This window comes from Triplophysa dalaica, chromosome 1, assembly GCF_015846415.1.
Source record: "Triplophysa dalaica isolate WHDGS20190420 chromosome 1, ASM1584641v1, whole genome shotgun sequence".
In the NCBI taxonomy this organism is placed as follows: domain Eukaryota; kingdom Metazoa; phylum Chordata; class Actinopteri; order Cypriniformes; family Nemacheilidae; genus Triplophysa; species Triplophysa dalaica.
Genome location: NC_079542.1, coordinates 34,780,414 through 34,798,511, shown reverse-complemented (window position 1 = coordinate 34,798,511; position 18,098 = coordinate 34,780,414). Strand labels below are relative to the sequence as shown.

At 41.1% G+C, this 18,098-nt stretch overlaps 1 protein-coding gene across 3 annotated transcripts in view; it reads right to left on the bottom strand.

The window, feature by feature from the left end:
* Positions 1-401: 401 nt before the first annotated feature.
* Positions 402-18,098, bottom strand: part of LOC130412217 (NLR family CARD domain-containing protein 3-like) — a 35,354-nt gene continuing 17,657 nt past the window's right edge. For all 3 annotated transcript variants that reach the window (XM_056737445.1, XM_056737520.1, XM_056737555.1), the window contains 3 exons: positions 3,176-3,349; positions 1,138-1,314; positions 402-956 (listed from right to left, as the gene is read on the bottom strand). In XM_056737445.1, coding sequence (XP_056593423.1) covers positions 944-956; positions 1,138-1,314; positions 3,176-3,349 — 364 coding nt within the window. In that variant the 3' untranslated portion in view covers positions 402-943. The remainder of the gene's footprint in view (positions 957-1,137; positions 1,315-3,175; positions 3,350-18,098) is intronic.

The window sequence follows — 18,098 nt, the reverse complement described above, 5'->3', positions numbered from 1 at the left end:
CACTCCCTTTGTGATCTCATCTGTGATCCCATCTGCACGCGGATCTCTGGAGGTTCGTTCCTGTTCTCTCCGTTGGCGGACCCGTGACTCTGTTCCTCATCTATCCTTCGGGTGACGCTGACGTACACTGGGGTCCTTCCCTGGTTGGCCTTGTAGTCAGTCGTTACTCTTCAGATCTGTCTGCTGGTGTTCCCACTCACAAACGTAATCTCCTAAACTATTATTGTCTAACAAAAACCTTGTACCTGCTATTGAATCCTTGTGTTTTTAGTCCAGACCCTGACATAGAGAGTCTGATAACGGCAGTCAAAAGAGAGTATGATGTGAAATTCACTGTGACTGCTATGGATACTGTATAAGAAGCACCCTCGCATTAGCGTAAAACTTTTTCTTTTGTAATTTGATGCAAAGGTAATATAATACAAAGTATAGTGTTATAATTGGACATACATGGAGATGGTGGTCTAGTGGGTTAAACCACTGAACTGGTAAATCAAAAGGTTGCTGGTTCGATCCCAGCAGCCACCACCAGTGTGACCTTGAGCAAGACACTTTACTCCATGTTGTTCCAGGGGGATTGTCCCTGTAATTAGTGCACTGTAAGTTGCTTTGGATAAAAGCGTCTGCCAAATGACTAAATGTAAATGTAATACAATTTTTAAAATAAAAATCAAAAAAACTTTGGAGAATTTATGATACAGTCCATTGTGTAGTTTTTTTTGCTCCATTGCTGATGCTGCACAGTTCGTTTTGGGAAATATAGCTGTCATAAATCCACACACGTCACCTCCCACATCCCGTGATTTTAAGTGTAGCTGATGTCCCTCATGTTGAGCTCCGATGTCTCACTGCTGCTGTTCATCCAGTAAGCACATATTGTTGTTTATGACTGTAGACTGTTGTTTGTTTTGTCATTTGTAGCTCTTGTAGATGATTGAGACAATCAAGGCTCAATACTGTAAAACATCGAAGAGATTCATCACAGTCATTATCAACAGACATGTCAGAATGGTGTTTATATTGATCACATTTACATCAATAAAGCAGAAGAGCAGAAGTGTCACACAATTACATGACAAATAATGATGATGAATTTAAAAACACAATTATAACTCAAACACTAAATGAAGAACTCACTCTATTTCCTGTAGTTTACAGTTTGGATCCTTCTGTAGATCAGAGATCAACTTCACTCCTGAATCTTCTGGATAATTATAGTTCAGATTCAGTTGTGTAAGGTGTGAGTTTGGGTTTGATCTCAGAGCAGAAGCCAGAGCAACAAAACCTTCATCTCCAATACTGCAGCACCTCAGACTACAGAGAGAAGAAAAACTCCTGACACTTACAGCAAATCAAGTGATGAATTACAATGAGATGTGTGTGTGAATATTATCATCAGGGGCCCGTTTCAGAAAGCAGGGTAAGTGTAAACTCAGAGTAAGTCAACCCCAGAAAAAGGAATACTCAGGGTTTTTGGTTTCAGAACATGAGGTATGTCAAACCCGCGACCACGGAGTAAGTCAAGCCCATTTCAGAAATCGAGGTATCTTCTACTCCGAGTGAGTAACCAGAGTAACATACTCCATGAACCTAACCTGGTCGGGAGCAGGTTTTATTCCGCAAACCCAGGGTCTGTTACAATCTCCGCCCCTTTAAGAAGCCCGAGCGGTGTTGAAATTCCATACGTCATTTGTTTGTTCATTCATGTTCTTAATCGCGCTCTATTTAGTCACACACAACTTAAAATGGCATTTCCGTTTTTTCAGGAACCCATAGAAGAGGAAGCTGAATTAATTCGTAGAGAATTATATTTATGTCTGGAGAGAATTGTGAGGCCCCGTTTGGAAGTTTTATCTTAACTTTTAAGGCCAGTTTAAGAAGTATATTTAACATTTCCCAATCAGTCATCCTACTAGCAAGAGCATTTTATTTCTTTAAACTTTCCTGAATAAATGATGTTATTGTATATATATGATGGTGTTTTAGTGCCACTTTAAAAATAAAATAAATTCAAGGTTACGAGAATAAAGTCGAAATGTTACGAGAATAAACTCGTCGTAATACGTATTTTATTTTCGTGAAAGTTGTAGTTTAAGAGTTTTAAGTTATGTTTAAGCACGTCATCTGAACCAGTGAGTTATAGTTCATGTCAGATTTTTTCTTCTGAATAAATTCAGTTTCCTACATAACCGCTGCAGTGTCCTTTTACTAATTATAACTCCGTGATGATGCGCCAAAAGACAAAGAATTTCCTTATTGCTAAATCATAATCTAAAGTAGGATTCAACGAAATCCTCCACAGCCATTGTTTCTATCAATTCTGTGATTTTTCTCAAAATATTACGAGTTTATTCTCGTAACATTTCCACTTTATATTTCGACTTTATTCTTGTAACATTTCGACTTTATTCTCGAAATCTTTTTTTTTTTACGACGACGTTGTATATTTCATATTCAGCTGCTGCCAAGATCTTTTTATTGCAGAAGGATTGCACCTACATGAGAGCGAGTGAGTTAAATATAATTCGCATTTTCACAGTTTCAACAAAATAAATATAAAAGTGATTGACATATAAACTTGCGCATTAACACGTGAAGCACTTTTCTCCCACGCCAACTCTCTTTCTTTTGCTGCTGCGGCTGTGTTGCTCTTTTTTCTAAATATCTGCTCATATTCACTGTACGCTTGTAACAGTTCCTTCAAATCGATTGGCGAGAAATGAAAAGAGCGCTTTTTGTCACGTGCCGTTGCCATGGTGAATCGTGCTATCTTCACTCAATTGATGATGGCTTTTCATCGCCATGCTGCACGCCCATAATTTAGAGTGAATTTACTCAGAGTGGATTGAACTAACTCAAATCAGCTGGTCAGAAACTGAAAACTCAGAGTAGCGATTCTCTGAGTAAATCAACTCAGAGTTCAGATTTTAACTCAGTGTTGGTTGAACTTCCTTATTGAAACGGGCCCCAGAACATATCCAGTCAAAGAAAGAGAAACAGAGAGAGAGAAAGATTGAGATTGGTGTCTAGAATCTTCATCATCAGAGAGTCATTGACTGACAGTCACTCTTGAGTCTTAACAACATCAGATCAACATGATTCTCATCAACTTTTGCAAACATTTACATGATACAAACACACACATTTCATCTTATTGCTTTAAGGATTTTCTTACTTTAATGTCTTCAGTTTACAGTTTGTGTTCTTCAGTCCATCAGAGAGCAGCTTCACTCCTGAATTCTGCAGATTATTGCCATTCAGGTTCAGTTCTGTCAGACTTGAGGAGTTTGATGTGAGAACTGACGCCAGTGCTGAACAACTTTTCTCTGTCAGATTACAGTTCATCAGACTGAGAGAAATAACAAGAGATCAGTGTGTTAAACTACAACTTTTAGTGTCAATTTCAGTCAGATAGAAAGAAAACAAGTGTCAATGGATATAGAATGAGAATCAGATGCTGTGAATTAAGATGAAGAACATAAGACGAGTTCAATCAGTCATACAGTCACAGTTCTCTATGGAACACACACACACACACCAGTTGGGATTCCATGTTGTAATCTATAAATAATCCAAAAAATTGATACGAAGTGTATGAAAATTAAAGCCGCAAAGGCAAATCAATGGTAAAGCAATGATAAATGGCTTCTCTAACTCCGCACCTAAACGTCAAAGGAGCAAAGTCAATTCACGACCGAAACATACGACTGAGATCAAAGGAAACAAGAAATCACATGAAAGAGACGCCTTATAAAATATGTATGAACTCCTGTCAGATTGGGATAATACATATTTATACATTTGAAAGATATTGTGTATTAAAATATGTTAGACTGAATGTTGTGCTGACTGAAACGAAAAAAGGGGAAAATTGTGTCACGCCCTTACAAAAAATAACTATAGGTTTACTGCAGTACAATAAAGTACAAATGCAGTAAAATTGCAGTACACAAATACAACTGTAGTAAAATGAAGTACAATTGTAAGTTTACGATCTTCTGAAGTTTAAATTGCAGTTTAATGATGAATGAATTGCATGTATACCCAAATTGTACTGCATTGTACTGCAGTTATGCTGCATTTCGCAAAATGGAGCCAGTGCTGTAGCTGCAGTATCAGGTATCACAAACAATCAGTTATATTTAGACATTTTGGACTAATGATGTCTGTCCTGTGTTTAACAATATGCTATAATGCTTCAATACATTGTTTTGACAAAAAGCATCCATCATGTTTAAGATTAAGCTTAATTTGATTAGAAATAGTAAAGAAAATCAAATGCACATATCTAGAAAATACATTTTATTTGTCACATTCTAAAATGAAAACATCTTCACACAAGGTAAAATGCAGTAAATGCAAGAAATATATATATATAAATACAATATATTTTCAAGTCATTTTGAAAACATTCACAATGTTAGTGCTAATGATTAAACTATAGACAACATTCTTTCCCAAAGCATGAATGTTCTCCTTTTCACACATTTCAGTTAAACAGTGATACTGTGCCACAATTATTGTGATCCTGTTAATTTGTTAATCTCATTCATATGTATTTGGTAAGGGCAAAATTACATGCCCATCTGGTCTTTTTTCAATTTCTATATATTTGTTTGTTATTTCAGATGGAAGCAAAGCCTTGTAGCGTGAACAGAATGTAACAAAGTATGTGAGAATTCATGCAAACATACTCTGTTTGCTTTTTGTAAAATTCATGGACTTGATTTGTAAACCTTACCAGTAAAACAGGCTGCATGGAAATGGATGGTTTTTGAACAACAATTATGTGTTCAATTTTTGCAAACTGGTGACCAATGATTACCAAGGAATTACATCTAGAGTATTTTGAGTCATACTGATAAGTGGAGTAAATTGTCCCATTGCAAACAAACCTCTGAAAGTATGTGGCCTGACTTTGTTAAGTCTGAATTCTAGAATTTTGTAGCAAGATATAATGAGACAGTGGTAGCTCTTTTAAATGTCCATGGCCAAAAAACTTACAGTGCTGACAAAATGTATTCATGTGCCAGGGAGTCTTCGGAGATATAAACTTTACATAATATTTATAGCTCCTTCAGTCTTGCTAGATTTTGAGTTATTTGTAATGGTACATGTTGTGTCCCATTAAAAAGTTTTAGCAATTTACCATTATGTCCTTCAAAAACGAATGTTGAGGTCAAGGACAAGGGCCATGTCTCCTGACACTCTCAGCTACGTGAGTGAGGAGATGAATGTTGTAAGAAACATCTTGTTTTTTATACAGAGACTCAATAAGAAGTACAAATTCACAAAGTGCCATATATGTGCATTATCAATGTTCACATTTGAGATATGTGAACTAGTTACCAAAAAAATGGCAAAGACTAGTAGCATCCAGTGGTTGAAATACCGGGTGGGGATTAAACCCTTCAGTACAAACGGAGAGATAAAAAGAAATGTTCTCCACTCACTTCCTTTCCATTTTTGACGTTCTTTCACAGATCGTGGCAATCTGGTTATCTTGGGCTTTTTACATTTATTTCTGACACTTTGATGTCAAATCACAAGCCTGTTACTTGGCGCACTACTCCAAGAAGAACACTATGTAAATAGTCTGGAACAAAACTGTCTGCCATGTCAAAACACTGTAAGGTTGTCAAAAGACTTGGCCCTTTTACACCATTCACTGGGTTGTTTACAGAAGCCAGTTCAGCATCATGAATCATGCCTTCATGTGTTCTCAGACTAGGAATAGGAACTGAGAGAGGGTAAACCCTGGTAAATCCATTACCCTTTTCCACTCTTTCTCCAGGGTGAGTACAAAAATTGCAGCCATGTGCCCCATTAAACTGGTTAATATTTTGCACAGGAACCCTTGCAACAGAGTCAACAGTGCATAGAATGGTAGCGACTTTGTAACATTCATATGTTTTTTTCGCAGTGTTGTACCACACAACACCTTCACTTTCTAACGATCGACAATCCTCTATGAATGGTTTCAAAAAGCTTTCCATTTTTGGCTTTGTTTGACCAAACCAGATTGCAGGTGTCATGGTTTCACCTCTCTTTGTCAGGTATTTCTTGATTTTGAGGGTGGAATCATACAGAATCCTTTGTTTCATGTGGGAGAGAGACGATTTTGGCGCTTATTTGCCGCCATACTCTCTTTCTCTAGAGTGCGTCATGGTTCCCTACCCTCCTGTTTCCTAGTTTGTCCTAATTATCTCCCCTATAAGAGTCCTCATGTTTCTTTGTCCTGTGCGTGTTCATTGTATGTGATACCTGGTCGTTGTAAGCTGTAGCTGTTTGATGTTGCTGTTTCATGCCTGTTCCATGCTAAGCTGTTGTTCCTGTTTCCTGTTCCCCGTGTGTAGTAAGTCTAGTTTAGTTAATGTTAGTGTTGTTCTAGTGTTTGCTTTATTATAGTCTAGTTAGTCAGTGTTCTTGTCCTTATTTAAGATTATTATTTATCCTGTATTGTTTTCCCCATCGTGGGTTTTGTTTTGCCTTTTTGTTCTTTCTTATCTATATATTAAAATTCCTGTTAACCCCGTACCATCTCGTCTTGTCCTATCCCTGCCTGCAATTGGGTTCGCCCAATGAGTTCTCATAACAGCAGGTACCAACACAAAGTTTTTCCGCTCAGATAGAGTTACCTCGTTTATGATACACTGAACGGGCCACATCGAATAACTGGAAGAGGTAAACACTGTGACACCATCTGTTCCCTATCAAAAGCTACACTCTATGCTGCGTTTCAAACGCTGTGGGGGAACAGTCTTTGTTCGACCGGTTGTGAAGCACGTGTGTCAAACACGCCAAAAATTATTTTGGCTTTATATAACCTCGGCAGGTGACGTGGCTAATTACACCTGCACCTGCCGGTTATAAATATGCGTGAATGCGGACGCGTCATCAGGTTCTTTTGTCTTCAAGGACTGCTTTGTGTGTGCGTGTGTTGTGAGGGAGAAGTCTCCCTCTTTGTTGTTTTAAAAAATCTTTAATATAAAAAAGATATAACCAAGATTCTTACACTAGTGACCAAGCACTCTAGGACTTACTTAGCCTAGTGTAAAAATAAGGAAAATAAAACCATGACTGACTCGGATCGAAGATGTGTTCCTCCCTGTGAGAGGATCCTCTCCGATTTCGATAAGCATGAATTTTGCTTGAATGCTTGGGGGTTGACCATGCCGCCCAGGGACTTGGGGGAGAGTGTGAACTCTGTGATGTTTTTGAATTCAGAGTTCTGGGTGTTCGGCTCGCCTTTTTTAAACGAGACCGAAGCACCTCTTCCTCACCCTGTGGTTCGCGGTTTGTTTTTGCTGAGGCACGGGAGACGGATACGTCCGCTTCTCTCGTGCATTCGTCCGCTTCTGAAGCGTGCCCCGGCACTTCTTCTGAGCCGGCGGAGGACGAGGTTTCCCTTGTTTCTGCGGGGTTAGATAGCTCCGCCTCGGGGCGTTCCTCTCGCGATATTAAAGCGGTTGAGGATCTACTCGGGGCGGTAACCATGCAGTCGACAGGTTAAAGCTCGACTGGCCGCGGGAACAAGAGGCTCCCAAGAGTTCAAAGCTCAACGACAGATATCTGCCGGGTGGCTGGAGGGATGAGCCCCAAAATCGGGCTCTCTCATTCTTTGAGGATCTCCACGGCGAGCTGTCTCGCTCATGGCAGAAACCTCATTCCTCCCGTGTTTTCGTGCCATCAACTTTGATTTATTCGACCGTCGTTGGCGCAGGGACACGGGGATACACTGCGATGCCCAGGGTGGAAAAGATGCTGGCTAGCTATCTCTCCCCTGGGACATCGTCGTCCCTGGAAAAGCCTTCTCTTCCCACCTAGCCTTGCAGAGTCTCATCTGCGCTGGTGGGAAAGGCTTTTCAGGCAGCGGGTCAGGCTGGTGCTGCCCTGCACACCATGGCGGTTTTGCAGTCGTACCATGCTGAAACAGCATTTTCAGAGGGCATCAGGGACAGGGAAAGAGCCTTCCTCCTTGATGCCCCGATCTCGCCTTCCGGACTGTTTGGTGATGCGGTTAATACCGTAGTCACCGGGTTCCGGGAAGCGAGACGTCCCAAGGATGGATTTGTCAAATATCTACCCCGCAGTGCCCAAGTGTCTGGAGTGTCTGCCACCCACTCCGGACCAGTTCCCCAGTCCCAACCAGGCACACAGTCTCGGGTGGGTCCAGTCTACCTGTGACATGAGGTCCTGAGGCAGAGTGTGGCGAGTCGCGCCCCCCCTCGCAGAGGCAGGGGAGCGGCCCACCGTGCCCCTCAGGCCACCTCGGGAGGGTCGGACCTGAGGTGTCTCATCGCTTCTAAGAAGAGATCCTAAGATGTGTGCCCCAGGACTCTGGGGGTGTGCCCCCCCCCCCCGAGGAGGGGTTCTTAAAATTCCAAGAGTAATTGGAGGCTCCCCTTCGGCACCGTCAAAGGGCCGCTTTACAATCTCCGCCGCCACCGGGCGTTTCGGGGATTAGCGGGCTCAAAAAGATTGCTAGATGTTTGGTTGTCTCCCGCCATATCTCAGGCCGCCATACATTACATTTACATTTACATTTACATTTAGTCATTTAGCAGACGCTTTTATCCAAAGCGACTTACAAGTGGGGTAGGTAATGGAAGCAATTAGGACAGCATAAGTACAACAAAAGCATAAGTGCAATTAAAATGAAGACTAGTCTCATATAGCCTAACACAGTATACGTAACCATTCACTCATTCATACATTTTTTTTTTTTTTTTTTTTTTTTAGTTGAGTAGAGAAGAAAAAGAGTAGAGAAGAAAAGAGTGGAGGAGAAAAGAGTCAGAACAGATCAGTCAGATGTTGGCGGAAGAGATGTGTTTTCAGGCGTTTCTTAAAGATGGCTACAGAATCTGCAGATCTTGTAGCAGCGGATAGATCATTCCACATAGGTAGAACAGATCCGGAGAAGGTGCGCGAGAGAGATTTTTTACCTTTATGGGATGGCACCACAAGACGTCGTTCGTTTGCAGAGCGTAGGGATCTGGTGGGTACATATGTCTGCATTAGCGATTTAAGATAAGGTGGTGCCGAACCAGTAGTGGTCTTGTAGGCCAGGAGCAGAGTCTTGAATTTGATACATCTGGCATCCCCCCACAATGAGAAGTGCCAGAATTGATACCCCTTTCGGAGAAAAGCTGGCAGCGTGGAAACCACTGCCAGGTACCTCTACATGGCTTGAAAGAACTGTAGACCAGGGCTACAGGATGAAATTTGCATATCGCCCTCCGCGAACGGCGTGGTCTTCACGTCCATGCAACCGGAGCAAACAAATCTGTTGGCACAAGAATTACAAACTCTGCTGGTTAAAGGGGCCACAGAATGTGTTCCCCTACTAGACAGAATTAGGCTAATAAACCTGGTATATTTTAGATCCCAAAAAGGGATGGGGGATTGCGTCCGAAGACGCACATGTTCAAAATGTTGACAATCAAGATGATTATGTCTTACATTCAGTCCCACGACTGGTTCGTGAAGAACGATCTGAAAGATGCATACTTTCATAAAGAGATTCTGCCACAACACAGGAAATTCCTGAGGTTCGCTTTCGGGGGCGAAGCTTACCAATATCGGGTTCTTCCATTCGGCCTTGCCGTGTCACCCCGCACATACACAAAATGCACCCTGCAACTCCAGGGCATCCGCATTTGAATTACATAGACGACTGGGTGAATTTTAGCTCAGTCTTGCGAGTTAGCGCTTCGACATCAGGATGTCGTCCTATCTCATCTCAAAACTCTCGGGTTAAGACTCAACGCCACAAAGAGCGTTCTCTCCCCTACGTAAAATACAATGTATTTAGGGATAATATGGGACTTGACCGCGATGTAGGCACAACTGTCTCCTGCACGTGTTGAATCCATCCTGAGCACCCCGAGAAGCATAAGGCTAGGCCAGAAAGCTACTCATCACTTTCAAAGAGTTTTAGGTCTCATGGTGGCGGATTCCACGGTGATACCTATGGGATGCCTGCACAAGAGACCGTTTCAGTTGTGGCTCAAAGCCAGGGGGTTTTATTCAAGGGCCAACCCCCAGAGGCAGACAAGGGTGATGCGCCAGGGGCTTCTCACCCTTACTATGTGGTACAGACCTCGGTTTCTGACTTTAGGTCCCACTCTCGGTCTGTGTTGTCGTCGCAATGTGCTAACGACAGACGCATCCCTTATGGGTTGGGGTGCGGTCTTAAATGACTGTCCAGCCCAAGGGATCTGGAGAGGTCATCTTCTCGATTGGCACATCAATTGCCTCGAAATGATGGCTGTATTTCTGGCCCTGAAATACTTCCTCCGGTAGTTACGAGGCTACCATGTCCTAGTGCGGGGGGGACAACCCTTCAGTAGTCTCGTACATAAATCAACAGGGCAGGCTGCGGTTGCGCCACCTGAACAAACTTTGCCCGCAAATCCTGCCCTGGGAAGAGGGCAAATTCTTGTCCCTCAGAGCGATTCACATCCTGGGGCATAGGAATGAGGGAGCAGACTTGCTGTCCAGACAAGCTGTGACAAACGGGGAATGGAAACTCCACCCTGAAATAGTCAAACAAATCCGGAAAGATTTTATGAAGCGGATATGGAACTCTTTGCTATGCAGGAGACGGAACACAGTTCCCTCTACTTCTATGACTCATCCAGCTCCCCTGGGTCTGGACACGATTGCCAATACGTTGCCCAGACTGCGTCTTTACGCATTTCCTCCGATAGCTCTGCTCCCTGGAGTCCTGGCAAAGGTCTGTCAACAGGGCTCACACCTCTTATTGATGGCTACCCGTTGGCAAACCAGAATCTGGTTCTCAGACCTAGTATCCCTCCTTGACGACTCGCCATGGGCGATCCCACTCAGGAGAGACGTATTCTCTCAGGCGAAGGGGACAGTGTTTGATCCCCATCCTGAGCTCTGGACCCTCCATGCCTGGCCCCTGAAGGGCACCAGCTGAGAGATGTCGAGCTTCAGCCTGATGTAGTAGAGACTATTCTAAGTGCTAGGCCTTCCTCCACTAGAAGGACCTACGCCCCAACATTGAGCGATGTTGACAAATGGTGATTGGCAAACCATGCAGACCCAATTACTGCCAGATCATTTCAGTGTTGGAGTTTCTGCATGATAAACTGTCCTCAGGGACAAGCCCCGGTACTCAAGGTTTATGTGGCCGCCATTTCGGCCTGCCACGCCCTGATTGAGGGGGTTTCTGTGGTAAACACCCTTTAGTCACCCGCTTTATTTGTGGAGCGAGGCGGCTCATGCCTCCTTCTGGAGGGTCAGTCCTTCCATGGGACTTAACGACAGTGCTCGAGGGTCTAGTTAGCGCCCCCTTCGAACCGCCTGTCAGGCTTCTGACCTTTAAAAGGGTTTTTCTAATGGCAATCAACTCTCTTAAGAGAATCGGAGATTTGCAGGCGCTTTCAACCTCGCCGTCCTGTTTAAATTTTGCCCCTGGGATGGTCAAAGCTATTCTGCATCCTCACCCGAGTTATTTACCTAAAGTTCCGTTCTCCACCGTGCATCCGGTTATTCTTGAGGCCTTTTGCCCTCCGCCGTTCACGACGTCGGAGCAGGAACAATTACACCTACTGTGTCCAGTACGTGCTCTTCAGACTTACATCCACCGCACTGGCTAGTGGCGTAAATCAGAGCAACTTTTTATATGCTATGGGGGCCGCAACAAAGGGGCGGCTGCAACCAAGCAAACAATATCACATTGGGTGAGGGATGCTATTGCTCTGTCCTATGAGGCACGCGGTCAAGCTTCACCTTTAGTAGTCAGAGCTCATTCCACAAAGGGGGTTTCATCATCTATGGCCTTAGCAAGAGGTGTCCCCTTGCAGCAAGTGTGTGATGGGGCGGGTCCTCTGGTCCTCTCCGCACACATTTGTTAGATTTTATAGTCTGGATGTCCATGCCTGGATCATGTGTCCTGGAGTCTACATCCCAGAGTCGTATCTGAGACCTCCTCTCGAATTGTGCACACACGTCACACAACCTGGGGGGTCCAGACACTTCCAGTGCGGCGGCGTTGGTATTCTTGTTCCCATAGCGTTTGAAACGCAGCATCGAGTGTAGCTTTTGATAGGGAACGTCTCAGGTTACTTGGCTGTAACCCTGTTCCCTGAAAAAGCGGGAACGAGATGCTGCGCCTCAATGCCGCACTTTAGGTGTGCCCGGACGTCCTGTCAGACAAAGTTGGAACCTGATGACGCGTCCGCATTCACAACCGGCAGGTGCAGGTGTAATTAGCCACGTCACCTGCCGAGGTTATATAAAGCCAAAATAATTTTTGGCGTGTTTGACACACGTGCTTCACAACCGGTCGAACAAAGACTGTTCCCCCACAGCGTTTGAAACGCAGCATCTCGTTCCCGCTTTTTCAGGGGACAGGGTTACAGCCAAGTAACCCGAGACGTATTCCATGTCAAAGATATATTACTGCAGCCTTTCAACATTGTGATTCTCTTATACAGTGCATCATCACAGACATCCTGAATACAATCAGAATTGTTATTCGATGCTAGTTTGTCTTTAAGATTATGGTTTTCAAAAAGATTTTTAATTTCATCTCTCAAGGTAGTGTACATGAAATAATAACCCTTACCCAAATGTTCTGATACATTGCATTCTGTATCACACATTGGACAGACTACGCTCTCAACATCTAGTATACCAATGTAAGCTCCACAATCAGGATTAAGACAGTAATGATGTAACTGCCAGCTGGTTTTGTCAAAAGCTCGATTGAACAGGTAGTTGGTAGAGGGTAAACTATTTTCAGGGAGAAGCATCTGAAGCAAATCCAGTAAATCCTGACATCCTGACTTGGTTACATGGTGGCGTAGCATGTAGCTCAGAAGTGCGGTTAGACTTTCACCTTTTGAAAGTTTGGCTCCCGGATACAAAGGCTGGTCACCATCATGGATAAAGGTTTGACCTGTGGTATTTCCATCCTCAGGAACGACTGACCCGCTATTCTTGAGATGAAAAATTAGAAGAAATTGATGTATGACTATTGAATGTGATTTCGTCAGAATACAATCTCCATTAAACTTATGATTTAGTAGAAATTAGGAATTAGCTTAATATACATTTTAAATTAATTTTTTAATCTTATTCATTCACTGGCCTATGATTAATGCCTATAACTATTAAGTTCAGAGCTAAAAGCAATATTCTGCTGGTTTAAAAGTTAGGTTACTAATTTAGTGGTCTGTTCAGATTCTAGAAAGAATTTAACTGGACAATGTGTAGGCATCAATATGATATAAGACAGTTTTGCTTGTCTATCAAATGAAATTTACTTTGTCAATGTGTATGAAATCATTAGTATGTACTAAATTGCCTTTGTATTAAATATACTTTCTCCTGATTTCCTTCTAAGTTCCCCATTTCTTGCTAAATACAGATGCATAAAGAACAAATCATTACATATGAATTAATTAATTAAAAATAAATATTGTAAATATTGTTTTTTAAGAGCAAGCGTACAACTGCAAGTCCATTCGTAATAAGTTCCCTAGATAACAACATTTACCTCCTCATTGCTCAACCACTGTGCCACTGTGCCATCTACACCTGCTGTGTCATCTGGCTACATAGAGAAATATTTAAATGACATACAGCTTACAACAAATAGCTCACTACAGTACATGTTATAATCGCAAACTGTAAAGTAATTAGAAAAGAAAATACAGTACAGACGAAGATGTAAAGTAAACAATTAATACCAAGAGAAAACTAAATTCATTTTCAGTGAAGCACTATTACCTCTTCTCTGTAGAGTAATTGTGTGTCTTCAGATTCAGAGTCAGTACCTTCTTGTTCCTTTTCTGTATGTGTCTTAGACAATCAAATCAAATGACCATTAAACTTGTTTAAAAATGTCTCCAGTTTTTATATGCATATAATTGCAAAATGCTAATTAAAAAAACGATATAATATAGTTATTATACATGCGAGCTCCAGCACTGGCCTTGTCGAGTCATCCAATTCAGTGGTGAGTAACGTTATAAGTGTTGTATCGTGTTCATAACATTAGTTATCATTTTAGCGAAATGTGAAAGATGTTTTTTCGATAAAAATATTACAAATAAGAGAAACGAGCTTACCCAAACGGATGAAAGTGAGTTAGTCTGAGGAGCGCAAACTTAAAGAAACAGTTCCAATACAATTCTGAATGAAACGATGGTGATAGAGAATATTACTTTTTAAAGTGAACTATCCTTTCATGCGATTGAAAGACTACAGTGTAATTCACTAACCATGATTAAACTTTGTCATGTGATGCCCAACGAGGGATTTCTCCGTCAAATTTCATGCAACCTCAGAAGGTAGCTAAAATGATGTCGGTGTTCACACAAAAAACCTAAACTGTGTGCACTCAATGGACTGTCAATTGTAACTGCAGTTGCGGTATTACGCCATAATTTGGGCGCTGTTTCGTTATCAGCACAGACGCTGGAGAGTAGCAGAAGGAGGTCTATTAGCTGTATTTCACGGCTGTTCAGGTTTTGTTTCTTTGGATTCAAGCACGTTCAATTTCAAAAAAAAAACTCTGTATTATTAATCAGTCCAACCAGCTGTACACAAATTTAATTATGCAATTATAAATATGTTATGAGCCTACACTGAATGTAGGCTACTGTGTAATTTTTTTCAAGGAGAGCGCCAACCCCTAATTTACACTAGGAAAAAAAATGAAAAAGGGTGTGCCTTTGACAGAATACCCCTCTTTGCAAAAGAAGAATCGTTGGGGAAAGGGAGAAGAGAGAAAGTTAAAAGGAACTTCCCAGATGTTGGTGAAACTTCATTCCTGGACCAGGTATATATATTTATTGCTCCCTAGATTTAGTGATTCTAGAGCTATACATGTACTCCTGATTTTAGATGGTGTTTAATCCAGATATTTATTTTATTTATATTGTTTGGTGCTTTCAGGAAAATGCACCAGTTACAGCTAAAAAAAAGAAGACCAAGAACAGTATTCAGCAAAATATAATGGCAGCTGTGAAAGAAAGTTGTTCTCAAATTGTGGTGAGCAGCAAGCTACTTTATTCATTTGTTCTTATTATAGTAGTTTAGAATTCATAATTGATATTGTACTTCAGGAACCAAGAGCTGTGAGAGGGCAGGAGGAATCATTTTCATCAAGTCCCCTGTCACCTAAGCCATGTGAGAGTTCAGACAAGGCTGAAAAGATTAAAGAATTAAAAGATGAAATAAAAGAACTACAGAAAGATTTAAAATATGAACGGCGCTTCAGGATAAAAGCAGAGAGAGAACTGAGGGAGTGGAAAGGTAATGAAATCTATAACATAACAACAATCTAAACAATTATTGTGTCCTTAAAACCACTTAAGTTATTAACATGTCCAAAGTAAACCAAATTTCTGATATTTCAGCATATTCAAAGTAATCATCCTTTCCCTAAATATTCATTTCACTTTACTTTACTTTACTGTAGCAAATTCTTAGCAAACAATACTGAATGGCTGTTTTTTTCATTATTAAATCATCCATTTAAACAATTGCCACAATGTTACATTGACCTTTACAGAAAAATATAATATTTGTGGTGGGCACTGTATAGCATTAAACAGAACAAACTGAATATACTTTCTTCCAGAAATTCATGCTGTTGTGCAGGAGCTAAAATGTACAGTTGGGGAAATTAAGGTGAAACCTGACATAATGCATATGCCATCATCTTTTGAGGACACTGCTGGTCAAAACCAAGAACCACGCATTGCTCAAGAAAGTGGGCAGGTAAGTGAGTCTCAGTGTGTGTCTCAGTCAGCTCCCAGTCACACTACATACTATGTGTCACTGTGTGTCAAACCTTCATAATAATTACTGCAAACCTGATATTTCCTGAAAGGTAACTGATTACATCAACTAAGGAGAGGGGGTGACAATAAAGAGAAGCCAATTTGAGAGGATCAACACCCAAGATTTAAAAAAATTTACAAGTGAGCTTCTCTTGGTGACCTTTGGGAGAGAAACTCTTGCCACACACTCTCTAAATGGAAGAAAGGCGCCCAATGCCGATACCAGCAAGGAGGCACTTCCGGCTAACAAAGTGTCTGTCTTAATAGGTGACTTCTGGTTTATTTTTTCAGAATAAATGGGTTATTATTTGTTAATTCAGTTTGTTTCTGTTTCTTTTTTTTTACAGGCTACATCCAAAAACGGTTTCGTTTTTCCACATCGGAGATAAAGGCAGTCATAAGAACCAAGCTTAACAATGAGGACAAGCTCTTAAAAAAACGAAACCTCTCTGATTGATGCGAGAAAACAAACATGCACAATTTGTTGATATACACTGTTATATAATGCATGTTATTTAAGGTTAAAAAAGCTTTTTACTCACATCTATTGTTGCAGTTTCTATGTAAATTACATGGATTATATACAGTATTGCTGATGTTTAATAAAACTGCTTCTGGCTCCTCAATGGTTGTATTTCAATGATTAAGCAGTTTACTAGCATTTTTACTTCACTAGCAGTGTTATTGAATTGCAGCTGTATTGCAGTAATACTGCACTTGTATTTTAGTTGTACTTCAAATGTATTGTAGTACTATTGCAGTGGTATTTTAAAAGTACTTTAAATGTATTGCAGTACGATTGCAATACATCGTATTCATTACAGTAAGATTGTGTTTGTTACCATTAGTAAATTATTTAACTAAAATGAACTAACAATGAGTAATATAGTTTTTCAGCATTAATTAATCTTTGTTCATGTCATTACAGTTGCTCATGTTAGTTTACTGTGCAATAACTAATGGGAACAGATCAACTTTCGTAGAAATGAATGATGAGTCTTATATAACTGTTTGTGTGTGCGTGCGTGCTTGTGTGTGTGTGTGCGTGCGTGCGTGAGTGTGTGTGTGCTTGTGTGTGAGTGTGTGTGCGCGTGTGTGTGCATGTCCGGTACTACTCGCCCCGCTCTGTGAGGGCCTTCAAACGGCATTGGTCCGGATGGGAGACAGGTGCTCTAACGAGAAGGCTAAAGACCGCATCTGTAGTGTCTGTCGCTAGAGCGTCTCTGTTGGTTGGGGAGAGAGGTTCACTCCACAGCTCTCTCTCGCTGGACACGTTACACGTGTGTGCATGTGAGAGTGTATATGTGCGTTTGTGTGTATGTGAGTGCGTCAGAGATGGAAACTCGAGTCCGCGACTTGGACTTGAGTCGCAAAAACTAAGACTTGCAACTTGACCTGGACTCGTGAAAAATGCAAGTCTTATTGGAAGGACATTTCATTCACATTCTTCTTTTACTACCCCACATGACAGAATCATATACCACATTTTTCTATTTATTTCAAATTCATCGTGTTCTAGAGGAAATGTCACAACAATTCATCTATAAAAACAAAAAGTCAGCATTATTATGTACACGGGCGACGCATCTGGAGTCATCATATAGTTGCATAAACTAATAATATGTAGACTAGTCTTACTTTAGTAGCTCCTGTCCAGACCATTTAAGTGGAGCACATATGATAATGGATGATTAACTTTAAATAGTTTACATCATAAATAATTTTGTTGACAAATTATTCATTAACGACATGTTTTCACTGACGAAAAAACGAGACGATAACAAATAAAAATTAATGCATGCCATGAGCCAATAGCGCGTCCTGTCATCCTCAAGGACGAACCCAAGTGCAGGCAAGCACGAGACGATGGTAGGGGGTAACAGGTATTTATTTTAACAGAGACAAAAAAAAGGCAAAACAAAACCCACAATGTGGAAAACAAGACAGGGTAAATGATGTATACTAGGACACAGACTGACTAAACTAACAAAACAAACACTGGATATGAACACTAAACTTACACTCACTAGACAGGAGGGAACAGGAACAGGAACAAGGTAACAAGCATAAGGCAACAGGATACACGGACAGCTTCTCAAACAGACGCGATTTCTTTAAGAGTGCAAGGGAAGCTCAGCTTCCCCTATAATTGTCAAAAAATGAATGGTCAAATATATGTACTATTATGTTAACATTTTATTGACTAAAAATGCGTTAAACACGTTCATCTCGAACGAAAACAATTTCGTTCAGAATCAGCTACTTAGGTCGGCT